The sequence below is a fragment of the Oryctolagus cuniculus genome, chromosome 1 (assembly GCF_051225735.1).
Source record: "Oryctolagus cuniculus isolate XC-2025 breed Fujian yellow rabbit chromosome 1, ASM5122573v1, whole genome shotgun sequence".
NCBI lineage: Eukaryota > Metazoa > Chordata > Mammalia > Lagomorpha > Leporidae > Oryctolagus > Oryctolagus cuniculus.
The window spans coordinates 220,460,520-220,488,198 of NC_142867.1; the positions used below are offsets into that span (position 1 = coordinate 220,460,520).

Here is a 27,679-nt window from a genome sequence, read left to right on the forward strand (position 1 = left end):
AGTTAATGGCAAGTTCCTGAGTAAAGGACTACAAAATTTCCCTTCTGTGGCCACTGGTGATCTCATTTTTCCAGTACGCCCATTTTCCCATAGGAGGAATCTGAGGAAGGAAGCGTCTGCTGCTGGTGAGGCTTCCATAGTTGAGATGATGAGTGGGGGCAGGGAATGCAAGGACAGAACAGGACATTGCTTAGTCTAGACCCTTACTGAGCTTATCTTGGTCTTTGAAAAGCAGTCTTGGGAATCTGGCTGAGGAAGTTATACAAGGGGAGATATTCATCAGATTGATTACAGTCATATTTACATCATGGAAAGCTGAACTCTGAGAAAGCATAGATCACTAAACCCAGTAAAAGATGCGGTACCTGCCCGAAGGACAGCAGAACACAGAGTAAGAGTACAGTCTTGGGAATCAAGTTCCTGGGTTTAAATCCTAGTATTATCACTAAGCAAACTGACAGAAATGACTTCAACTCTCTGCATGTTGAAAGTTTCACTTTATGCATGTGCATTAATACCTACCTCAGTAAGGAATGTTATAGAAGTCCTTAATAAAGTGACTAAAATAATGTCAGATCAATCTATGTATCTACATAGATAGTGTATATTTGATAATTAAATAAATATTGATGAACCACTGAACTTGAATATTTTCCAGATGAAAGTAAGTTGATGGACATGACAATATAAGAGCTGCTAATACACGTACTTACAGACCAAAGAGAGTCTAAGCACATCTATACTCAACTGGAACTATATTTATGCTTTTTAGCATTTTCTGTTGAAATATCAATGGAACCAACTATCAGAGATATTATTATTGCTTTTAGGAAAGTATGACATTCCTTGTCTGTATGAACTGATTGCCTTTTGCCTTTTGAATCACTGTATCCCTGATGGTAAGGCAATTGTTATGTATTATTTACCTACTCTGTGCTGAATGCTTTAATCAGAATCAAGAGCAGAAGACAGGAAGAGGAAAAGAAAGAAAAAGCTGGAGGGGGGTGGCTGGAGCTCACACTGAGTAACTGTTTATTCATCCTAGGTATTGCTAATGCTTTACATGCATTGTCTTATTTAATCTAACACCCAGTGAGTTAAAGACTATAATCATCCTCATTGAAATTCTGAGTAATTAAGTTATAGCCCCACAGTATGTGGTAAAATGACTCTTCAGGCCTAGGTTAATCTGTTTCATGCACTGTCTTTATATCCTTTATATTTTTAATTTAAATATTTTGATTCACATTTAATACTTCTACATTTTCATGGGAAGGGCAATACTTCAATACATTTACATAGGATAAACTATTCAAACCAGGCAACTAGGATTTCATACCCCTTATCCTTTCCCCATGTTTAGGGCCGACCAACTCTTCTGTTCCAGTTCTTTCTACAGTATACAACACATCGTTATAAATCATAGTCAAGGCACTGTGCTGAGGAAGATAACCCATTCCTTCTCTCTGTTTTGGTTCCTATTATTGGACTTCCTTTTCCCCGTCATTCCCAGTCTGTAGTAACCACTATTCTAAGCTCAGACCAACTATTTTTCCATATCTTATAAACAATGTAAAACCATACTATAACATGGGTCTTATTATTACCAGATTATAGATAGGAAAATAGAGCTCAATTGGTTAAATTATATGTGAAATATCCAACAAGTAAGCATGGAATTCAAATCTATACCTGTTTGACTACAAAATCAAGGTCCTTTCTATGGCTACTCACTAAAACTCTTAAGATTTCAAAATCTCATTAATAAGTCTATTTACCTTGAATGTAACAATCTTTTTAGTATATAAAAAATGAACTTATCTATATCTATATATTTCTTTGTGTTCATGTATATTTTTTCTTGCTCAGTTCAAAATGACTATCAGCACATTTGTGAAATAACAACTAGAAAAACACTATGGGTTGATGGTAGGTTTTACTAACATGTATTCCACCATTCTCAAGCAGCTACCATTTTTCTGTTTATTGGGGCTACATCTAATTTTTTGAAGAAAAGAAACAATTTCCAAAAAAAAGATTCAGGTTGTAGCAAGCTAAAATTGAGGGATCCAAGGCCAAGCCAATTTGAGAATAAAATGTATGCTCTCAAACTAAGTGTTAAGAAGATAGTTTTGAACTGAGCTAAGAAAAGGTCATTGTTCAATTTTGAGGCAGAATTTCAATTAGATGGTGGAACAGAACCCAGATTCCAAGGGGCTGACAAGTGACTACAAGGTGAGAGTGAACCGAGAATTTTTACCAATAAGGAAAGATGAAGAAGATAGTGAGAGGACAGACTCTGGAATCCAAGCAGGTTTGCCCATATCAGAGTGCAGTAGAGGCAGTCAATGATGACAGAGATTATATAGTTTAAATGCTGAGATCACAGGCTATGGAACAGACAAATATGAGTTGAAATACTAGCTCCATAACCTAGTGGCTGTGTGACACTGATAAGAAATTTCTCCTTCTGAGCTTTAGTCTCCTTGAGACACTCAAAAGTTCTGCTTTAAATATCTACCCTAGCAGAAACTATCATTACTCAAAACAAATCCAAAAGTCTGGAAACAAGAGACCTGATTTCTGTCCTTAACTCCATAGGCAACTGAAACAGTCTCTGTGGGTTCTTTTTTTTTTTTTTTTTTTCATCGATCAGATAATTCAGAATATACCAGAGTAATTTCAAGGGCCAATAATTAGGATAACTGGGATAAGACTGAGTTTGCTATCTTTGAATTATATTATTCTCTCCAAAATTCATGCTGAAAATTCATCCCAAAACAACAGTATCAATGTGTGGTTTCAGGAGGTGATTACATCATGAGGCTTCATGCTCATTAAGGAGATGTGCACCCTCATGAAAGGGCTCAAGCTGGACAGGAGTGCTGTCTTGCCCTTCCATCCCTTCTACCATGTGAGGAACAATGTTCCTCCCTTCCAGATGCTGCGGCAACAAGTGCCATCTTGGAATCAGAAAGCAGTCCTCACCATACACCAGTTCTGCTAGTTCCTTGATCCTGGGCTTCCCAGTTTCCAGAACCATGAGAAAATAAATATGTTCTTATAAATTACCCAGTTTTAGATTTTATTGCAGCATCAAAAACAGACAAAGACAAAATTCAATTTAAGACTCAGACTCATGTGGTTAAAAAATAAAACAAACAAATTAAAAAAAAAAAAAAACTGCTAAAAGAACACCAGAGATGGTTACTTAAAGAAAAGAAAGGTCAAACTGGGAATGAAGATCACTTCACACATCTGAAACTCTCACTTGTAACCAGGAGGGAAGACTAACTTTTGGATTTCATCTACGTGCTGGGCAGGCATGGTTGCTAAGCACATTACATGGATTATTTTAGTTAATTTGTGCTGTTACTTGAATATAAGTTTGAGTGTCTCCCAAAGCCCATGCATTAAAGGCTTGGTCCCCTGGGTGATGCAATGGAGGGGTAGTGGAACCTTTAGGAAGTAGCGCCTAACTGGAGATCCTTAGTTTGTTGGGGGATATGCCACTGGAAGGCAGCTCCTGCCAAAGATTGTTATAAAAGCCCAAGTTTGCTACCCACCCCGCCTTTCCTTGCTTGCCATACTATCCTCCTTCCACATAGTTCCCTCCACTATTCTTCATGCTCAACAGAGGCCAAACCAATAGAGTCACCAGTCTTGGACCTCAACCTCCAAAACTGTGAGCTGAACAAACCTTTGCTCTTTATAAAGTCAGTTGCCTCAGATATTTCATTATAGTAATAAGAAGCTAACACGATTTATAAAAAAAAATTCTATATGACAAATATTATTAATCTTATATTATGGATGAGAAAATAAAAGTTTAAAAACTTTAATACCCAAATAAATGAAAAAGCATACAAAAGTTTTGCAGTGAAGCTGATATTTGAATCCTCATTTCTCTGATTCCAAAATATACACTCTGTCCAGTAAGTCCATTGCTAAGTCTTGCTCAGTAGAATGTTAATGGATGGAACTAGAAATGAGGAGGAGAGTATGTGAATGGGAAGATATTTTGATTCAATATGAAAAGGATATTCTATTAGTGAGGGAAATTCTGCTTAGGGATCACAGAGCAAGCCATTCCTGAGGCTATTCAACAAACACAAGCTTTTGAAAGGAGACAAAAAATCAAACAATAAAGATTGGCCAAGGGAGGGTAGCAATCTCGGGCTTTTATAACAATCTTTGGCAGGAGCTACCTTCCAGTGGCATATCCCCCAACAACCTATGGATATCCAGCTAGCCCTTACTTCCTAAAGGTTGTTCCACTACCTCTCCAGTGCATCACCCAGGGGACCAAGGCCTTCCAAGGGCTTTGGAAGATACTCAAACTAATAACCAAACCATAGCACAAATGAACTGAGACAATCTATGTCACATGCTTGGCATGTAACATGCTTAGATGCCTGTGTAATCTTTTCTACTCATTCTCATTGGCACTATTTTGATCATCAAATAAAATAAGGAAAGGCAGGGGCCTGTGTTGTGATGCAGCAGGTTAAGCCTTTGCCTGCAATGCCAGCATCCCATATAAATGCCAGTTCAATTCCTGGCTATCTCACTTCTGATCCAGCTTCCTGCTAATGCACCTGGGAAAGTAAAGGAAGATGGTCCAAGTGCTTGGGCCCCTGACACCCATGTGGGAGACCCTGATGGAGTGTATGGCTCTTGGCTTTGGCCTGGCCCAGGCCTGGCCATTGTGCCCATTTGGAGAGTGAAGGAGATAATGGAAGATCTCCCTCTCTCTTCCTCTCTTTCCTTCTCTCTTCTCCTTCCCCTCCCTATCACTCTGACTTTCAAATAAATAAAATATATTTGAAAAAAATAATGAAATATAGATAAGTAAAGAAAGAGGGACAAGAAGAAGAGCAGAAAGGAAGAAAAGAGGGGCCAGCCAACGCTGGGGCACAGTGGGTTAAATATAAATCCCATATGGGCTCTGGTTTGAGTCCCTGCTGCTCCACTTCTGATCCAGCTCTCTGCTATGGCCTGGGAAAGCAGTACAAGAAGGCCCAAGTCCTTGGGACCCTATACCTTCATTGGGGACCCAGGAGGAGCTCCTGGCTCCTGGCTTCGGATCAGCTCAGCTCTGGCCGTTGCAGTCATTTGGGGAGTGAACCAGTGGATGGAAGACCTCTTTCTCTCTCTGTCTCTACCCCTCTCTGTAACTATGTCTTTCAAATAAATAAAATAAATCTAAAAAAAAAACCAGTAAGAACTTGCCTTTATATAGCATTTATTATAAGTTAGACACAGGCTAAGTATGTTAATAGCTATCTCATTTAATTCAACAGCCTCAGAAATTAGTGATTGTTAACATCAAATCATATCCAAGAGAATTAAGACTCAATTCCTTGCCAAATGTCACATAAGAGAAAAGAAACAACCATGGCTCTATAATCAACCAGACTGACATGGAGGATAAACTCTGAACCACTAAAGAACCAAGCTCAAGATCATCTATGAGATCACTTTGGCCTACAAGTCTGTTGATAGTGGTTGTGGTAGATTGTGTCTCCTCACCCCAGTCAAGCCTCATCAAGCCTTTAAACATAAATATCAAATTATTGGAAATACAAGGTCATGGAAACACTTAAAAAGGCACAGTGAGGAGGGAGGCAATAAGAAAAATCCAAGCTGGAGGGAACTCTCCTAGACCAACAATTCAGTTTTATAAATAGAATATCAAAGGACTGACAGAGAGAGAGAGAGAGAGAGATGGGTATTGTGGTGCACCAGATTAAGCTTTCACTTGGGACATTCACATTCCATATCAGAGTGCTGGTTTCAGTCCTGGTTACTATACTCTCTCTCCAGTTCCCTGCTTATATTCCTTGGAAGGGCAGATGATAGCTCAAATACTTGAGTTCCTGCCATCCATGTGGGAGACCAAGATGGAGTTCCTAGCTCCTGGTTTCAGCCTGGCCGGGTCCCAGATCTTGAGGGCATTTATGGAGGGAACTAGAGTATAGATCTCTTTGTCTCTCTCTGACAGTCTTTCAAGTAAATAAATAAATAAATATTTTTTAAAAAGAGAGATAAAAGGAGGGATCTGTGGGTTAAGAGACTTACTTATCAGCCAACCACAACATTTGGATATTTGGATATTTCTCAATTTGAGCAAACAAACTGGTACCAAAGATATGAGACAACTGATAAACATGAACAGTGATGGGATATTTGACAATACAGGGGAATTATTAATTTGGTCTGGTAGTGGTATTGAGGCCATTTTTTTGTGTTTATCTTTTAAAGCTTGGACTTTCACATTTACATATAAGTTATCTAATGTTTGAGATGTTTTGCAAAATTATCAGGGTAGTAGGGAAGCAGACAATAAACCAGATGAAACAGGTTTGATATACTGAAACTAGAAGGTAACTAGAACTAGAGGTTTATTAGGCTATTCTACCACTGTAGATGTTACACCTTTCTAAACTAAATTGGTTTGGGGATGGGAAGATCCTGGGACTTAACAGGGCTCCCCAAAATGGGATCACTTGGAGACAAAGCTAAAAAGGAAAAGAAACACATACTCCAAGAAGCCCTATTCCTTGTGATCTTCCCCTCTTCCCAGGATATGAATTTACTGCCTGGAGCTGTTTTGCTCAGAGATGCTAGGAATTATGTGGCTCTGTTGACCAGAGAAGGCACTGCACAGACCGACTGTGTAAGTGGTGCAAACTCATGTAGCTTTCAACTTCATAAGTCTGGTGAATTGTGAGGCACATCTGGAATGACTTTTTTCTTCTCAGATTAGAGAGAAATAGAGAGAGTTAGATTGTTTGTGAATTCTCTCTGGGCCCTTAGCACCACTGCTGTCTGAAGTTGCCTAATGACCCAAGAAGAGGCCCCTGTGACTAGAGCTAAGCTCCAACAGGGATGGGGGCTGCAGCTTGCTCTGTTCCTGGAAGCCCCACACTGCCCTGGTTGGGGCAGTCTTTGTATGAAACCCTCAGATAAATGATGGTGATTTGATGAATTAGTGGGGATGTGGGACAGCTGGAAAAGGGATTCCAGCCCTAGTTTTGACATTTGCTAGTCCTCTGGGGCTTCAGGGGATGGTTGCCTATACTCTCTGAGCCTAAGTATCCTTATCTATAAAATGAAGGTAAACAACATCACTACCTTCATAGTTCTACTGAAAAGATTGTGGGAGCCAGCGTATTTAAAAGTACCATGTATGCATACCAATACAAGTTGGTGACTTCTTTATTCACCCTTTCATTCATGAATTACCATTTACATATACATTTCTTCTCTGTGTCAGGCACTATATTAAAAACTGTTGCAATGCTGAGCAAAGTTGGTCTAGTCCCTGGTCTCATGAAATTTACCCCCTAATGTACAGGAAAATATTTTCACTCCATGTAAGGGAGAATGTTCTCTCACTGAGGAGAACAGGATGATTAGGGGTCACTGAGCAAGTCTTTTGAAAACTGGGATTGTTCAAATACAGGGCCAATAAGCTTTTGCAACGTATGGTAGACAGGAATCAAGAAATAGACTAAGGTTGGACTAGATTTCTATGTAATCCTACCCATTCCTGAGTTTACTTGCACTTTCTTCCTTATAAACATGGCTGTGATAATAAAACAAAACAGGCCGGCGCCGCGGCTCACTAGGCTAATCCTCCACCTTGCGGTGCCGGCACACCGGGTTCTAGTCCCGGTCGGGGCACCGGATTCTATCCCGGTTGCCCCTCTTCCAGGACAGCTCTCTGCTATGGCCCGGGAGTGCAGTGGAGGATAGCCCAAGTGCTTGGGCCCTGCACCCCATGGGAGACCAGAAGAAGCACCTGGCTCCTGCCATCGGATCAGTGCGGTGCGCTGGCCACAGCGCGCCGGCTGCGGCGGCCATTGGAGGGTGAAGCAAGGGCAAAAAGAAGACCTTTCTCTCTCTCTCTCTCTCTCACTGTCCACTCTGCCTGTCAAAAATAAATAAATAAATAAAACAAAACAAAATGTAGAAGAAGGAGACACAGACATCAATCAAACAAAAATGAATTTAAAAGTTAAAATTAAATTAGCAATTAAAAATGAAGAATGATGAATAGACACAAGAAATTAAACTTTAAAATAAACACAAGAGGATCTTATTCAATCTGGAAGCCTTGGAAGTCTACTAAGTAGCAGTTCACTCAGTGAAAAGGAAGAAAGGGGGTTAAACACATCCAAATACAGGGAAAAGGATGTGCAAAGTCCTTTTGACAGGACAAACTATAGTGTTTCTAAAAACTAGAAAATTCAAATGGTTGGAGCACAGAAAGCAAGGTTGTGGGAGTAGAAAAATCAGATGAGTTTTAAGAAATTAGAAAGATCCAGGCCAAAAAGTCCCTTATAAGGCCATGGTAAGAACCCTGGTCTTGACCCTACAAACAACTAGAAGCCAGTAAAGGTTTTTCATCACAACTGTGATGTTAGCAAGTTTTAGTTTTGAAAATATCATTCTAGCTTCAAGGAAGAAAGTGGATTAGATGGGGTGTAAGTCATCATTAGCTAGTTGCTGCAACAGCACAGGCACAACTTGTATCAGGCTAGGCAAACATATTTGAGAAACTCTTAAAAAATATCAATAGAATATGTTAGTGGGTTATTTTGGGGGGTGGAGTGTGTACAAGTAGGAAGAAAAGATAGGTTTCAAGGATATCCCCTAGGTTTCAGAATTACAAAAACTGAGACAGAAAACACTTTGAGCAGAAAGGTAAAGGCATTCATTACAAATGCAGTAGAGTGATCTGCAAGGTTTACAAATGAGGAGAAGTCATTAAATTTCCATTGGAAGGTGGGACAACCTTTGAATGAGGGTCATGTAGACAGCATAGGTAATCTACTTTTTCAAGAATTTTGGCCAGTAAATAAACAGAGGTGGGCATTTTGGTGCAGTGGTTTGGACCCCTGTTTGGGACACCTGCATCCCAAATTGGAGTGCTTGGTCCGACTCCCAGCTGCCCCACATTTCCAATCCAGTATCCTATTGTTGTGCCTACGAGACAACAGATGATGACCCAAGAACTTGGGCTCATGTCAATGACAGGAGAGACCTGGATTGAGTTCCTGGCTCCTGACTTCAGCCTGGTCTAGCTCTAGTTATTGTAAGCATTTGAGGAGTCATCCAGTGGATAAAAGATAGCTTTCTCTCATTTCTCCTTCCCTCTCTTTCACACTTTCAAAGAAATTAATTAGTTTAAGAAAAAGCAAAGAAATGAAGAGATAGTAGCTAGGAAAAAGGCAATAGAAACAGTAATAGTGTCTTCAGAACACATTACACTTTCATTTATTGTACCTTATTGAAAAAGTTGGAGAGAGGTAACAAGGAGAAAGTGAATATGGCAAATGAGAACTATCTCAGGTGATCAAGACAAATCCTCACTTTACCAGTTGCTGTTTTTGGGATCTTGGGGCAAGTGATTTAACTTCTCTATGCCCCACTTCTCACATTGGGAAAAGAAAGATAATAACAGCACTCACCATTTGGGGTTAATGAGAGGGTTCAATGAGCTAAGTACATAAAGTACTTTAGCTGAGCTCTTGGCATCACTGTATGCTCAGCAAATGCTTGTTAATATTAAAAGTACAAGGAAAAAACATTCCGTCATTCTATTTTGAATTACATTTAATAATTGAATTTAATATCCCATGGGAAAAATGCTCTAATGCTCTACTCTATGACATGCAAAAATGTTTGCATTTTCTAAGACTAAATGTATATATGCATTGTATATTTTATTGAATCTGGTAGCCTTCTGGTTCCATGAAAGAGCTATGGTTTCAAGTAGGCAAGCCAAGTATTAAGTTCCTCTTTTGTAATTGACCATGAGCGTGTTGAGTAACATGCAGATTATTTCCCCCTCTTGCCTTTGATCTTCCCTGTTGCCAAGGATTGCTTGACAATCTGATTCCTGGCCAGTTCACCTCCTTCTCAGAATGCTCTGCCCACAACACCAGAGGAGATTTAAGGTAGATTATAAGGAATACTTGACTTTCTTAATCCTTTTTTAAAACTTATTTAACAGGTAGAGTTATAGACAGTGAGAGACAGAGAGAAAGGTCTTCCTTCTGTTGGTTTACTCCCCTAATGGCCGCTGTGCCAATCGGAAGCCAGGTGCTTCCTTCCGGTCTTCCATGCGGGTGCAGGGACCCAAGCACTTGGGCCATCCTCCACTGCCCTCCGGGGCCACAGCAGAGAGCTAAACTGGAAGAGGAGCAACAGGGACTAGTACCCAGCGCCCCAACCGGGACTAGAACCCGGGGTTCTAGTCTAGTCCTCCCGGGGCTAATCCACAGATTAGCCAAGTGAGCCACAGTGCTGGCCTACTTTCTTAATCCTTAAACAAGGAATTTCCTAAAGAAATTTCAAAATGAGAAAGACATAGGAACTAGGGTTGAATGATGTGATACATCTCAGCATATATCAGATTTATCTGGGAATCTTGGAAAAACAGATTCCCGATCCCATCTCAGAGAATCAGAATCAGTAGGAGGAGGTCAGGAAGCTACGTTTTTAACAAACATGTCCTCCGTCTTCACCTCAAGTGATTCTGATCCACATCGAGACACTTTGAGATCTAGAACTCTGTTCTCAATGAGGTCTGCTCTTCTGTCTTAGTCTGCTTTTTATTATTTTCTTGATATCTCAAATTCTTTTTAAAATATTTATATTCATCTAGTTAAATGGCAAAGTAACAGAGAGAGAGAGAGACAGAGAATCTTCCATCTGCTAGTTTACTTCCCAAAAGCCTCTAATAGCCAGTGTGGAGCCAAGTAGGAGACAGGAGCCTAGTACTTTACCTAGGTCCCCCAAGTGGGTGACAGTGGCCTACGTACTTGAATCATCATTTGCTGCCTCCCAGAATGCATTGCCAAGAGGCTGGATGAGAAGCAGAGGTGCCAATATTCAAATTGGCACTCTGATGCAGGATGCAAGCATTCCAAGAGGTGACTTAACTTGCTATGCCACAATGCCCATCATTCTCTTCACTTTTTAATATATAATATTGTTTCCTATGTAGATTGCTTCTTTTATATCTCTCACATACACTCAAGTAAAAATTAAGTATCAAGTGCTGGGAGCCTATGCCTGCCTTGCTCCCCGATGTGTCCCAAGTGCTCAGAATAGTGCTTAGCCCTTAAGAGGCCCATAGTCAATATTTATTAAAATTGTATGAATTGAAGTCCTACTCCCCCAGTCATCTCATACATGGACTTCTGCAGTAGGCCTCCAACTAAGCAGTGATCTGATTTAATATTCTTTACTTACTGTTTTAGCATTGGGGTCAACACTCAGAAAACTGGCTAATGCCATGAATCTGCAACCCAGAAAAAAAATCACAAATAATGCATAATTCTACATAAAATCTCTGAGGTTGAGAATTTTAAGACTTTTTAAAGTCAAATATCTGGTGACCCCAAATTGACAATGCTTGCCAAAAACCAGCCCTTGTCCCTGCAATCCACTTTGTAATATTGCTGTCGGGATTTGCCTGGCTATATCTTGCCTTTAACTTAAAATCTTTAAAAGCTATCTATAGCTTACATGGTACCTAAATCCCTCAACATAGTATTCAAAGTTGCCCACAACTCAGCCATCTGCATAACACTTTCCCAATTTTATTTCTCCCAAGTCTTTTAAACATGTTGTGAGAGTGACTGATTAAACACATGAGCTTTGGACTCAGACATCATACAACTCATTAGCTGTGTGATCTTAGATAAATTATTTTCCTCCCTAAAGTCTCATAGCTTTTCTGCTTTGTTTTGGTTTTTATTTGTGCAATGAACGTAATAGTGTGGATTTCAAACATTTTGTAGAGGATAAAGAGTAAGAGAACATGTATCAATACACATAAAGCACTTTTTAAAAAGGCATACCACTGATCTTCAATAATTGTAAGGTTTCATTCTTCAACTCTTTATTTGTGACACATAATATTTGACATGACTTTTTTCCTCCTCTCTTTTAATAGCCTAAACCAGGGCCTGACAAAGTTTTTTGTAAAGGGTAGCAAAATAAATATATGAGGCTTTGCACACCATATTGTTGTCTATAGCTACTACTCAACTCTAAAGGCAGCCATTGATGATACATAAGTGAATAGATGCGGATATACTCACTGAACTTGATTTGCAAATACAGGGGGCAGGCTGGATTTGGCCCATGGGTAATAATTTTCCAACTCTTGTCTAGACTAGCTTTGAAATCACACAGCCCATGGTTCAAGGTTCTCTGGGCCTCAATCTCTTCATCTGTTAAATAGGATAATAATATTTTCCTCATAAGTTGTTGTATGATTAAATGAGATAAAGCATGTAAAGCCCTTAGCAAAATTGTTGGCACAGAGTATATACATCTGATATTATTATCTTCTTCACCAATAGACTTGCCGTAAGCTGTTGTTTCCCTTCTCCCAAAATCTTTTCCATATTCTCCCTTTCATAGTTTCTTTCTCTTTCTCGTCTAATACTTTATAATGCTTATTGCGTTATTTGAAAAAAAAACTGTACATTAATGCAGCATATGCAAGTGATTATAGTTGTTGAAGTGGCTTCTAACTCATCCACTAGACTGTGAGATCCTTGAAGGCTGTACCTCAGTCCCCAGGTTTCACATGTCCTGGATCAGTATCTGGCACACACTAAGCACTCAATATAAGATGATGGTAGTGACAGGGCTAAAGTAATCGTGACAGTGGTGGCAATAAGTGGTAACAATATAGGGCTGGTAGTTGTGGTCATGGTGGTCACTGTTGTGGTAATGATGGTAGTGACAGCAGTTATAGTACATTAATGGTGGTGATAATAATAGTGGTCATCATGACTGTGGCAATAATGGTATTAGCAATTTATCTGGAGGCAGGAGGTGGGGACTGGCTGTTAATTTCTTTACAAAGAGTAGTCATCTGGAATCCTCTTCTCAGTTTTAGCCAAGAAGTAGAAAGGAAGCAAACAAGTCTCTCTGGCAGAGAGAAAGGATTTGCAGGAAGGTCAGACAACCACAACAAGACCAAAATTATACATAGCTCTTGCTAGTGCAGCATGAAAAGAAAAATGCTCAGAGGATTGGGAATCAGGAAACCTGAAATCTAGAAAAGAGCCATCTACATCTATAGAGAACGTTATAGTCCTCAAAATGTTAACAAACTGTCTCTTAATTTTTCTAATGAAGCCATTGTGGGAAAAGTTAGCACCACCCATTTCACAGATAAAGGCGCTGAGTCTCAAAGAGGGCATAGGTATTTCTGAGGTCAGAAATCATGCCTATTTCAATTTCAGACATGGTTGTATAAGCTGAGAAGGTTATTCCTCATCTCAGTTCTACTATTTATAAAAAAGAGAGGTTGATCTATATACAATAAACAGGATATTATTTTAATATCTCTGTCCCTAGAAAATGCTTTGTTATTGGGAGGGAAGGTAAGATATGCATATGTTTCTCCGCCCAGTGCTAAATTTAAGGAATAAAAGTGGTATTTTCTCTGGCTAGGAAATAAACTGTAGGTCACCGGTGCTCTTTCCAACCTCACAATACTTCATTTACTTTCTGGGTAGAAGTTAGAACTGACTTATCAAAGCACCAAAGCGGCCCCTAGATGAAGTTAACTTGCTTTTCTCATTATACAGATAAAGAAACACAGACCATATCCTGATAGCAGACACATGTACAACTACATATAATTAACAAAGACAAAGCCTAGTTGAGGTTCCTATCATCCGTGGATAGGGATAGATAGTATGATTAAAAAAATAAAGACACATTGATAGTGTTGGGATTCAAATGCAGTTCTAACTGTTTTCTGATTCTCCTCTCTTCCCTTTTTGGAGATCCCTTACCACCAGGATAAATTAACAATCACACAAAGTCTTGTACATTTAACCACCGGTTGCACTGAGCCAAATTCTGTGACTTCAGGCTGTGTAAGTGACATTTAACAGGGAGGAGATTTATGCATTAATCAAATTCTGTGTCATAGACCTTTTCCTACTTTGAATGTTCAAAACCACATTACAGAGTGTGATTAAAGGTTCCTTTGCAGCTGAGGCAAAAGGTATTATCATTTCCCATGTAGTCACTGGAATAGAGCCATAGAGACCCCAGCCACTCAATGAGCTAGCGTCCAGTGGTCTCCAAGGCCATTCAGTGCACACCCTGGGTCTTATCCAGAATCAGAAGCCATAACTTCCCCCACAAACCTCAAACAAGTCACACTCCCTAACTATGCCATGTAAGAGCTCAAGATTTCGCTCAGTGCTTCAAATAACTCAAGAAATCAGGGGTTCTTAGTAGAAGAACTTCCATTCTGCACTAGAAGGTCTGTAGGAGAAGGAAATCATTTACTCATGTGCAACTCTATCTGTGATACCACTTATCCATGGAGTTTGAGTTCTAGCTATTTTTATAAAAGAAGTAAATGGTCCTATGATTCCTATATATATAATGTATACTGTTGGGTTAACCAATAGCCTCTCTCATACAAAAATATGAGTTCTACCCCGAAATGTAATGCCTTAGGTGTCAGCAAAGGTATGATATCCAGAAGAGAAAGTACCAAAGGAAGCATAAAAAAGGGAAAGGTCAATTTGAGATGAACACTAACTGCATCATTATCATAGGTAAGATATCTCCATTATATGCTCTGTGTCAGGCACTATGTATTTATTATTTCCTTTGACTTCCATGCAGTAGAGATCATGAAACTATATTTACAGATGTGGAAACAGTGAATAGAGGATTGAGGCTGGATTTCAACCCATGTCAGGGGGAGCATGGAGCCTATACTAACTGCTTCCATATAGACAAGGTTTATTCTAGGAAATTCAGAAAGAAACTCACTCAATCTATCTATTTTTTTCAGTTAGGAAAGGAAACTCCCAGAAACTAAGAAGGACTTGCTCAAGGCCTTGCTGTGACTCAGTGCCATAGCCCATGCTCCTCAACTATAGGTCGAAGTTCTTTCATGTTCCTTCCTTGTGGCCTCTGTCTCAGCCTGTAGATACAGCAAAGAGAAGGGAAAGAGTCATGATGGGGGTTTGAGGCAAAGGTAGAAAAACAAACGATGAACAAAATGAGACTGCTTACTATCTCTTCACCCTTCCTTTGTTGGGTGGCTGTACTGTCCTCCTCCAGGTTCATTTCCAGACTTGCAGAAGGCCTGTTCCACCCATTATAAGAGCTACCTGACTCCCTTGTAAATGTCTAATGTACCCCACTCTCTGCCTGATAAGAAACAATAAAAAACAAAGACTGTCTTTTAGGTTTGGGGGTGGGGAGAAAATACTGCAGACTTTGAAGAAGCCACCTCCATTCAACTAGATTTACCGTTTCTTTGTTGGGATCAATGAGATGAGGAGAGCAGAGAACTAAGATAGTGCCCATGCCTGTCTATCTGTCCTTGCCTCTCCATGGTTTCCCTCTACTCTGGGGTCAAACTCCTCCCCACAGCCTCTGCAGCCCCACCTGACCTCTTCGCAGCATTGTCTACTAAGATCTCCCACAGACTCAGCCCTAGAAACACTGGTTCAGACTCACTTCCTCAAATGGTTCATGTTTGCTCATTCTTTAGTTCTTTGCAGAAACTGGGCCTTCTACCTAGAATGCTCTCATGTTCCTCCTCCTCCTCCAAACCTGGTTCTCCACAGACACTTTATGCACGAGGGCATCAGGGACTTTGTTTCATTGTCACATCCTTAGGGAAGCCTTCCCTGAGCCTACAAAATCCCTTGTTACACACTTCAAACCACCAACCTGACTTCTTGGTAATTTTCTCAGTCTGACTTTATTTGTGTGATTGTTTCATGAACACCTATCTTCTCCACAAGTCTGTATTCTCCCAGAAGGTAAAGACTGTGCCTGTTTGTCATTCTGTCCACTGCTCAGGGCATAATACAGCATGTGACATAGACTGAGTACTCAGAAATACCTGCTTCATGAATGAATGAATAGCTAGTTCTTCCAGCTCTCCAGTAAGGAGAACAGTGACATCTAGTGACCATTTCACACTCTTGGGACTCATGCACCACTAGCTGGCCTCAGAAATATTTCATTGGATTTCCAAAAAATTGAATATTCTGACCATGCTGAAGGGAGTTGGCACACAATCCAGACATAGGGGAATCTGGCTCCTGAGCAATGAGGAAAGAAACCACCACCCTTGCTGCTGCCACACATGAGCCAAGAACATGTTGCAAAAGTCCCATGACTTAGCTTGTATTTTGCCACATTGCAGATGAAGAAAATGTGGCCCAGAAACACAGTCATTGAGGGCAAATTCACAGAGCAGTAAATGGCAATATCCCTAGCCTCATTAACCATGTCCTAGAGAGCCAGCTGTACCCAACTACCAATATGCTGCTTTTCTGATCCTCACTGACAAATGCCAGAGCACCCTTGTTTTTCATTGCAAGCTGCAATAGCCTCCTAACAGAGTTCCCTGATTTTCTTATATTTCCATAATCTTTTCTGCCTTTGCAGCTAGAGATGTGGACTTATATGGGTATATGTATTTTATTCTTTGTTGTTACTTGTGGGACCTCTGATGCACAGAACTATGCCTTGTACTATTTTTTGCAGTGCTTGATTAAGGTCCAAGCACATAGTTGTACCATGCAAGGTTGTGCTTTACTTATACATCCAAACTTACCACCAAAAATGCCAGCTAGGAACTTGGATGTTTACATGTAAACAAACGTTTACATGGCCTCACTTGAGTCAAGATTAACATGATGCTGAATTCTATGATCCTATAGTTATTATTTCTTTGTTTTCCTTTTTAAATAGCTTTATTGCATTTGTATTTATTTCTTAAAGGTAGTATAGTTAAGGGGTGTGGGAGATATTACTTAAATATAGAAAAAGGTATGTGACATAAAACCTATCTTTGAGATTTTCTACACACAATATTATGTTCACATATTTTATATTGATGTGTGTTACTATGGTTCATTTTAGTGGCTATTGCTATGAATTCCATAGTAAGCATATCCACACCATCTTCAACTGCTCTCCCACTGGTGGTCATTTGAGTTGTGTACAGAGGACTCCATCTGCTACATACATTTAATTCCATCAGCTCTCTGCTAATCATATATCTTCATCAGCTTATTGCCCTCAGAATAGGGCCCAAATTCCATGATGTAGTTTACAATATTCTAAATGACCAGGCCCTTTCCAACCTCCTGATCTCATCTTCACTTTAATTCCATCTCCTGGTCTTAGGCATGGAGAATTTATTTTGGCCTTGTATAGATCATGCTGTCTTCTTCTTCTTCTTTTTTTTAAGATTTATTTACTTATTTGAAAGTCAGAGTTACACAGAGAGAGAAGGAGAGGCAGAGAGAGAGAGGTCTTCCATCCAATGGTTCACTCCCCAACTGGCCGCAACAGCTGGAACTGCGCCAATCCGAAGCCAGGAGCCAGGAGCTTCTTCTAGGTCTCCCATGCCGGTGCAAGGGCCCAAGGGCTTGGGCCATCTTCTACTGCTTTCCCAGGGCATAGCAGAGAGCTGGATGGGAAGTGGAGCAGCTGGCGCCCATATGGTATGCTGGCACTTCAGGCCAGGGCGTTAACCCGCTGTGCCACAGCATCAGCCCCAGACCATGCTGTCTTCTGTCTCAGTCTACCCAATACTTTTCCAACCTTATTATATCCATTCTTTCTCTGTCCTCTATGAAGCCCTACTTGGCCATTCACCACCCATTAGTACTTAACCCAACAAGATGCTATGGGAAGAGCATATAATCTGCAGAGTTCTATCAGATTCAGTCAGTAGTCTACCGATTATCTTATTTGGAGGCTCAGGGCTATTTGGGAAATGTTGCAGAGGAAGGACTGGTCATCAAATAGGAGATGTTTTATCCATCTTCCTCATTCTCACTAAAGTAGTAACATCACTATTGCTGGTTTTATGAAATGGGATTTCTGGAAGGTTGCATTTGGAAAAACTTCCATGAGCACAAATTTACAAATAATTGAGCCAAGCAATTCATATGGTCCCTTCAAGCCCAGGTATGCTGCAAAACTGAGGGACACCAAAGAAGAACTGAGGCGATATAATTTCATGGTTAAGCATGTATGCTCTGGAGAAGAACAATTTTGAGCTAATACATTTAACATTTTTGAGGTTTCCTCAGTTGAAATGCAAGCATGATATTATGATGAACCATACAGAATTGCCATTTTCATAAATAAAAAATATGGTCAAATACAAACAAAACCAATAGTCATAAGTAAATCATAGATCTGGTGGAGGGAGATTAAGATTAGTTGTGTATTCTTTTAGTAACAGATATTCAGGTTTTCACCAACCCTATGTTTTCTTCTCCTAGGCATACAGATCAAATGCATTTCCCTACCTTGATTGCAGATAGCTGTAGACAATGACTGGGTGGCAATCAATAGAATTTGAGCTGAAATGACATTTGCCACTTACAGGTTTGACCTATTTACACTTTTCACATATAACCTTCCAGGTTTTTTTTTCTTTTCATGGCAACCATAGAAGCATCAGATCAACAGCAAAAGATGGAACTGACTGAGGCTATGAACCAACTTTGAGCAAAACCACCCAATCAATCCAAAACATCTATTTGTCACTCTGTACATACACACACACACAAAAATAGATTTGAGGATTTCCTGGTGATAGTGGCTAGTGTTTCCAAGCTATAAAATAACTCAGGACATAGTAAGGAGTGGATAAATGCTTGTCATCACCAGTATATTGTTGCTATTGATGATGATAACAATCCCCATGGATGAAGGATCCAAAAAGGCAGGAGGTAGGAGGGTTGGTCAGGTTTGATTTAGCATCTGGACAAGGGGAGCTCACCTCCTTTGTGCCATTGTCTTGAATGAGGGTGTAAAGTGGTACCACTCGGTTGATCTCCAGCAGCACTGGTGTGGGACTCAGTTGCTCCTTGCCTGGTCTGCGGCAAAGGTGGCAGGTAGATGGACAGCGGCCCTTCTCCTCACAGCGGATCTCCACACCTGAGATAAGCTGGTCATCTGATAGCATCTGAGCTGTAAGCAGACCTGAGAGGTAGGTGATGAAGGGCATGGACTTAAACTCCTTCTTGCTGCCCAGCTCTGTGGTCTCTAGAGGGTGAAAAACAGGAAGAGGGAAGTTAGAATTTCTCAAAGGGTTACATTCTTACAGCCAGCACTCTTGCTGGAGTTGTTTTTTATTTAAAAAAAAAAGATTGATTTTATTTATTGGAGAGAGAGAGGTCTTCCATCCTCTGGTTCACTCCCCATATGACTGCAATGGCCAGAGCTGAACTAATCCAAAGCAAGGAGCCAGGAGCTTCTTTCAGATCTCCCATGCAGGTTCAGGGTCCCAAGGACTTGGGCCACCTTCTACTGCTTTCCCAGGCAATAGCAGAAAGCTGGATCAGAAGTGGAGCAGCCAGGACTCGAACCAGTGCCCATATGGGATGCCAGTGCTTCAGGCCGGGGCTTTAGGCTGCTGTGCCACAGCGCTGGCCTCTTGCTAGAGTTTTTGACATAGTGGTTAAGATGCTTCAATGCCTTGGTTCAAGTTCCAACTCTGTGATTCTAGCTTCCTGCTAGTGAGAACCTTGGGAGGCAGCAAATGTCAACTCAGGTAGTTGCGTCCCTGTCACTTACATGGGAGAACTGTATTGAATTCCTGGCTCCTGGATTCAGTTCAGTCCAGCTATTGCCATTGTGGGCATTTTGAGAATAAATCAGTGAGTGAACAGAATCTCTCTCTCTCTCTCCCACTCTCTCTCTCTCTCTCTCTCAAATGAAATAATCATTTTGAAGGGCCTGCTGTAAGGAACTGATATCCACTGGAAAGGAAAAAAGATGATAGAATGATTTGTTCATGATATCTTAGAAAGATCACTGGCCTAAGGATTCAGAAACAAGAATAGTGTCTTATCCTTCAGTTTATAGTAGGTATTCTGTGTTCTCTTTGGCCCTTTCTGCATATTTAAAATTGGTAAGTTGGGTCACATGACTCTCGAAGCATCTTGCAAACTGTAAATAGTCAAAGATATTTTTCCAAGTAGAAATTTCTTTCTGCCTATGGTCAACTCATATATTCTACCCTTCCATTCATATTTTGCTCCTGCTACATGCATTCTGTGAAGCTTAAGACAATGAGGGAAACACTACGTTTCAGTCAAGTCAATTTCAGTATAAATCTCAGTTCTACTCGATAATTTATCTCTATAACCTTAGGAAATTCAATATTCAGAAGAGTATAGATTAATTCTATGAAATCAGGTCAATAATACCAATGAAATCACTCAGAAGTGAAAAAAAGATGGAAGGAGGTAGAACCATCTGGAACAGACATTATTTCTGCTTTCTTTCTGTGTTCACCTGTTCGCCTGTTCAAACTTCTTTTCCTGCCTCTTTCTTCATGCACTCCATTCTGTCCTGTTTCTCTTGACCTATAAAACTAGTATTTTTCTTTGTTGTGCCTTTGCTCACTCTGTCCTGATTTTTCCCTCTGCCTCTCCAAATCTCTTTTATCCATCAATGCTCCATTCCAATTTTGCCTGCTTCAGGAAGACTTTCCTAATTGTGCCAGCCCCTCTTTTCAGAATAAATTATTTCTGTTTATGAAGTTTTAAGTTCACTTTCCCATCCCATTTTCTTCTGAGCTCTTCAAAAATATTATCAACTCTGGGAGAGCAAGGGCAATGGTACCTACTCCTGCCTATCTTCAATGCCTAAGTGCTAAGGATATACTGGAGACTCACGAAAAGAGGGAGGTTATAGAACTACGAGCAGCTAGAACTACATTTATTGTAAGTCTAGAGACTCCAAAATTCTTCTTAGGAATTCTGGAAACCCTGGCAAACACCTCTGGAACTGCTTATATAAAGCAAGAGAGAAAATGGGCAGGCAGGGCTCTGAACCCTCTTCTCAGCCTCAAAGAGGAGTAGCTGTACTTTTCTTTCTTTTAAAGGCTGACTTTCCATATAAGAGTTCATAAAAGTTTCTTGAAGCAGGGTGATTTGTATATCCCAAAGAGTTCCATTTGCATCATAAATCCTGTGGATCACATCCTCAAAGATGCGCAATGCACAATCTGAGTAGCAAAACAAAGTAACACTAAAGGACAGAGCCTGATCCATACAGTCGCTTTTACCAAGCCTGGTAAAGTCAAGGCAAGCTCCTGCCCCAGCGGAAATGGGCCCTGGGTACGAAGGTCTAATAGAAAAAGGAAAGTTTTCTCCTGCTCTTGTCCTCGGCTTGCAGTGACATGCAGCTGATCTGGAAATGGACTTGCCAATTAGAAATACAAATAAATGCAGCCTTCATTCATTACTCTCTGGGCCCTCGGGCCTGGGATCTGGGCTCCACCTTTTCTGTCTGGCTGTCAGCAAATGCTTATGAGCCTTAGATCAAAGGCTCTGGGGGAGGAAGACAAGGCGAATTCCAGCTAACCAAACCTTCAGAGGGATTAAAGAATGGTAGTTACTAAGATAAACAAAACAAGGCTGTGAAGAAGGCATTCCAGCAGCTGGAGAGACAGAGACAGTCTTATATGCAGATATGTCAAAAAAAGATGATGATGATGATGATGATGATGATGACGACTTCGGGAACTGCAGGCCAGATGGATGGTTTTGGAGAAGAGTGACTTCAAACTTGGGAGAGAACAGTCATTAGGGGAGAAGGTCAAGAGAGAGTCAGGGCTGCAAGGCGATTTGAAATTATTAGCCCACACCCTGGCCGGGAGGTCAACAAGACTGTACCATGGGCCAAAACCATCGTATTTATTGTTTTTGTAAATAAAGTTTTATTGGAGCACAGCCACTCCCATTCAGTTATGTATTGTGTATGGCCACAATGGCAGAAGTGAATTGCTGTAGCAAAGACTCAATGACGCACTAAGGATGAAATATAAACTATCTGGCCCTTTACAGAAAAAATTTGGCAACCTCTGTCCGCATCACAGTTTACAGCTAAGGCTAGAGAGTTTTAAAGAGAGAAGACCCACCTACAATCACCATGGAAATATGGTGCATTACAGCAACAACTTTAGAACCAAATAAACTATCAATATACTTGAACTGTGAGTTTCCAAGGAAAAAAAATAAAGTGGGGCATCTTTTCTCTGCAAAATGTCTTTCAATAACTATTGAAAAGGATATTTTTGAAAATGATGATGTTGTACAAACACCTCCAACACCATTTTAAACAAGGGGAGAACGTGTCCCAAGGAAGGAAAAGTGATTGAACCCCTGCCACCCATGTGAGAGATGCAGATAGAGCCCCAGGCTCCTGGTTTGACCTGGTCCAGCCCTGGCCATTTGGGAAGTGAACCAGTAGATGGTAGATGAAAGACATCCTCTTTCTATCTCTGCCTTCCAATAAAATAAATATTTGAAACATAATCTTTAGATCTTCCCTGGTTGGTTTCTGCAAGATATATATTTAGAGTTTTTTTTAATGGTACGAATCTCATTTATTTAAAACAGTATTTCTCATATCTCAAATTTGAAGACTGCAAAAAATAAATGCAGTGCTTTCTTGAGCTGTCCTTAATCTTGGGAGCAGGTCCCTGCCTTTCCAGGGACCTGGGCTCGCACACGCCACCTTCTAATCCCACCTTGCCTACAAAACAGTCCCGAAGCTTAGCCAATAGAACTACTGTACACATTTACAGTAGGGAGCCAGAGTGTGCCCTCTAAGCAAAGGTCGCGCCACAGTTGGGGCATCTCCGCTTCTTCAAGGCAAAGCAGCAGATGAACCCGAAGGGAAGCAGGATGATGGCCCAGAAGATGCCCAAGAAGGTGAAGCAGTCCTCCAGCACCCCGACCCTGCACACCAGGCAGCTGCCGACGACCTCGATGGAGTTGGCAGGGTATCGAGTGACGGCCTGGCTGTGGTGAGTGGGCAGCCCTGTGACGAGGTAGGGGTAGGGCTGCGGCGGGGGCGCGGTGGGGATGGTGCTGTAGCCATGCGGGCCGCACACAAATGTCTCCCTTGGCCGCTCTCCAGGTTGTAGGGGGGCAGCCGGTCCTGCAGCAGGGGCCCGGGCGCTAGGGCCCTGGAAAGCGCGGCGCTGGCCTAGAGTTTGTAATCTATCAGCCCAATAAGTAAGGTTAAAAGCTCTTAGTTTATGCAGAATACTGAACCACAGCATGTAGTATACAATTTATAGCTGAATTTAAGGTCTGGTTCTGTAAAAGGTGGGTACTGAACTATCATCTGGCTTAACCCCATTGCTTAACAGGTGAGGAACCTGAGACAGACACAAGGAAAAAGACTGCAAAATAAATAAATAAATAAATAAATCCCATGCACATTTAGTAACACTGATTTTTCTTAAAAATTGTGTCCTGCTTAAGTTACAACCTGGATAAGACTTGTAGCTGGGAAGACCCTTAGTCATTCCATTAAATTATTCTTCTGTAGACATCACAGTTGTGAAGGCTAATTGCTTCTGATCCAACCCCACTCCGTGGCTAAAATATTATTTTCAAAAAGCAAACCTTATGTTTCTTTTCTGCTTAAAAGTATTCCAGGGCACTTCACCAGACCTATGTCTTAAGCACATAGGTAACGTGGCAATAGACTACCTGGTGCCTCTCTAGTCTTTCACAGTCTCTTACTCTGTTCTACCTGGTCCGCATTTCAACTACCCAGGCTCTAAGTTCCTTGCATTCACCTGTGCCTTTCATTTCTGGCACATGCTCTTCTCTCTACACATAATGCTTTCCTCTCTCCTACCCTGAGCCCTTGCCTTTTTCCTGGCCAACTTTCATTCATACTTCAGATTTCGTTCAAGTGCTAATTCCCCAGGAAAGCCTGAATGCTGCATACAACCAATGCGTATTGAATTGTCATATTACATTATCAGAGCATCCTGTTTCTGTATTTCTTGCTAATGCTTCAGGACTCTGAACTCCATAAGGGCAGAGAAAGCAGCAGATTTTGCTGACTTCCATACCCACACTACACAGTGCTTAGAACACATGAACTTTCAAACATGTTTTCAATAAATATTTTTATTATATAGTACATTTACATAGTCTGATCACTGTGCTATTTTATCAAAGCATCAATGACTCTAATGGCCAGCATTTGTGAGCTACAAGGATGACAACTAATCAAGGCTGGCGATTAAGATACAATCCCTTCCCAAAGTAAAATTAGCTCCCTCAATTGAAAGGTCAACAAATGAATAGCTGATCGATTTTCTGGTTGTTCTAACCTCCTCTAAGTTTTCATGCAGTCCCATACCAGTAAGGGAATGGGAGAGTTAGGTTAAAACAGGCTGTCTTTTACAGGCCAAGGATAAAGAGCGTTTTTTGAAGAGACTTATCCTCTGTTCACATTTCCCATCCCTCTGAACAATGCTTCCAAAATAGGATCATGTCTGGTTTCAAGCCCAATTCAGTTCCAGTGACACTACAACCCATTCATTTGAGAACCTGCCAACTGAACTTTCTTTTTTCTCCTCCCAAATTCCTGCTGGGTATTATTTTGTTGCCACCAAAAAAAAAAAAAGAAAAAAAAAAAAAGAAAAGAAAAAGCCTCAGTAGAAGTGACAACTCCTTGTTGGGAGGGCAGCCAGTGCTTTTCGGCAGGAGGTGATGGCACCACTTGCCCTCATCCAGAAAACAAAACAAAGGCATCAGACTAAGGGCTTCTGGGAGAGCCAAAGCTGCGCGGATGTTTGTTCAATATTCGGCAACGGTGCAGGGCGCTGCCTCCCTAGTCAGACAGGCTTGCTTTGGCAATTGGCTTGCACTTGAAGCATTTAAAGGCTCCACAGGGACCAGAGGGGCTCAAATTAGAAACATTAAGGGAGGGAGAAAGGGGTGAGACTTTTATATCATAAAGAGTGGCCTTTATTATGACAATGGCTCCCAGGAATTACTAAAATGGGATCATTTCTTAGGTGGAGTTACTGTCTGCTTTTGGAGGAAAGTGATTGCTCTGAAGGCTGACTCAAGGACCCTCAAAGCTATCCTTAATAAAGGCAAATAGTCTGCTGAAATGCCATCAGCAAGGCCTGCACATCTGTGTTGTGAAATCTGAATTTCTCAGCCTAACAGTCAAAGTCCAATATCATCTGTGTACCCTTATAAACAATCATACCAACCTAAAAGGGTTATTGTGAAGATTAATAGGATGTCTGGCACAGATTAAGCACTCAATCAATATTAGCTTTTATTGTTGCTGATGCTGTGGTTGTTATAATTATATTGGTGTTGTTGTAACAGGATGTTAAAACTGAAATTTCTGTTGAGACACTAAGACATGATAGAAGTGAAATCCCAAAGTCATGTCCTTAGATGCAGGATTTACAAAGGATATGAATTCTAACTCATGTCATAACTGTAGAAACCTCAACTAGTACAAAGAAATCAAAAGAGGTCAAAGAGTAGAGAGGAACAATGTTAGTAAGATTTTCTGTGGAGGGAATTATCACCCTGCTTCAAGTCTCCAGGACCCCAGGTGGAACATGTGAAGCAGATTGTCTTCTAATCTCGAATCTTGTGAGAAGTATCTTCAAGAGTGCCACCTGGAGAACTTCTGTCAGCAGCTGGGAAGATAGTGGGCTGGGGTGTATCTTCACCTGAAAAATCTATAGTACACTGTGGTAGCAGATCAGAATAGGACACATAGGGATTAGTCCAGATTCTGAAATTTCTTATGCTTCATCTGGATGGATGTGGATCACATAGGAGCAAGTGCTGACCTAGAACTGTTTTGCGTTCTCCTCAAGAGGAGAAATTGCATTATCTCAGGTTTTAGTAGATGTCCCCAGCAATGGGGATCACTGAGAAGACCATGGAAAAGCCCCACATGGAAAGAGCTAGTTCTAAAAATCTCCCAGGACCACAGAGTACAGAGCCAGGTAAACAGATTCCAGGGCAACTGGGATCTTCTGAAGCCTTATTACTCCTTCCTCCTTCTGCTTTGACCGTTGGAAGAAGGAGAGGAAGAATTGCAAGTAGAGAAACGGAATGAATGCCAACCGTTTCCTCAACACTTAATGTCCCTTCTGGGAAGGGAAAGATCTGACTCATCAAATTTAGATGTTTAATTAAAATATTGGACTGAACATCTTAATTCTTGACTTAAAAATGTGATAGCGGTGTAAATGTCTATAGCACTGTCTATCCCCTAAGTGATAATAGATTTGATGTGGCCTGCTACAATTTTTACCTAGGGGTAGAAGAAAATTATCCCAGGGAATATATACATTAAAAGGAGTATAGAAATGAAATAACACACACACAACACATCATGTACATACACATAGCATACATGTACCCATAATGTATATTTTGGATATTCTCAACTTGTACTAAATCAACTGGATCATTTACATCATCATTATAGGATGTAATATATAATATATATATAGGATGTAATATATATATATAATATATACAGGATGATTTCAGTTAATGTGTGAGTTAATTGAATATCTGCCTGCCCAACTAAACTGTGAGCTTCATAAGAGCAAAGACCATGGCAGATTTTAATTAGTTTTGCATTTCCAACACAGAGTTCACTGTCTGATATCCCGTAAACAGTCCGCAGGTAAACACCTGATTAAGTGAACAGATGATCTGACTTATTTTGTTGTAGCCTTCCATTTGTGTAACATTTATTAGACTTTAACCTTTATCTCAATTTATCAACACAACCTAAAGGGCAGTTGGTCTTTATTTTACAAATGTACACTTGCTAGCTCAAAGAGGTAAAGTCAGTTGCCCAAACCATGCAGCTTGTAACTAGTCTAGACAGGTCCCTTTCCTGTTCTACTGTTCCCTTCACTGTTCATATTTCCTCTTTAAAAAGTTTTCTTTACCAATTTTCTCTTCTGCCTCTACACCAGGCGCTTGTGTCATACCCGTACCTGCCACCACCTGGCCATACCCCTAATCTGCAACCCATTCCCATGGGCTAATAGATTCTCAAGGGATGGAAGGTACTTTGAAGGACAACTGTTCTGATATTCTATGCAATGTTTAATTCACCATAAAATCATCCTACAACTCCTTGGACACTTCGAAAGTTGTGGAACACATTACTATTTTAAGCCTACAATCCTACTGTGGGAGAATCTTCCCACCTAGAAACTAAATTTCTCATTCTGAGCATCAGACCTAAACCCACAGTTATGCACTCCATGCTATTTGAATGCCTTACCTCAGTATTCAAGGCTGCCTCCCACGTGCGGGTCATGCTAAGATGAACCAACTGACAAGTTATATAACATCCCCATCCTAAGAACAGTGAGGCACTCTTGGGTGGTTTTTGATAGATGTGTGTGTGTGTTTTATGTGTATGTGTTTGTGTGCTCACATCCAGGGGTTGGAAAGAGAAACAATAGTGGAGATCCCAAAAAGAAGAAGACACGTTTACAAAAACTGCCAATCCCAGGACAATGGATCTCTTCATCTATCCCAGTCTGGCAGTTTCTCCTTTAAATGCACAGTTAATAAGCACAATCCCAGAGGGGCAGTTACAGTACAATGGCTCACTTAAGTCTAAAGTTGAGTTCCTTCATTTCCCATTTGGGTGACTTTGGACAAGTCACTTAAGCTCTCTAAAGCTCCATTCCCTCAAGTGTAAAATATCAACAACAGGGGGCTGGCACCGTGGCTCGCTTGGCTAATCCTCTGCCTGCGGCACCGGCATCCCATATGGGCGCCGGGTTTTAGTCCTG

General features: G+C 40.8%; 1 protein-coding gene across 6 annotated transcripts in view; it reads right to left on the reverse strand.

Annotated features, from left to right (window-relative positions):
• Positions 1–27,679, reverse strand: part of ASTN2 (astrotactin 2) — a 1,018,233-nt gene that overhangs the window by 184,891 nt on the left and 805,663 nt on the right. For all 6 annotated transcript variants that reach the window (XM_008273385.3, XM_070066427.2, XM_070066421.2 and 3 more), the window contains one exon: positions 18,833–19,098. In XM_008273385.3, coding sequence (XP_008271607.3) covers positions 18,833–19,098 — 266 coding nt within the window. The remainder of the gene's footprint in view (positions 1–18,832; positions 19,099–27,679) is intronic.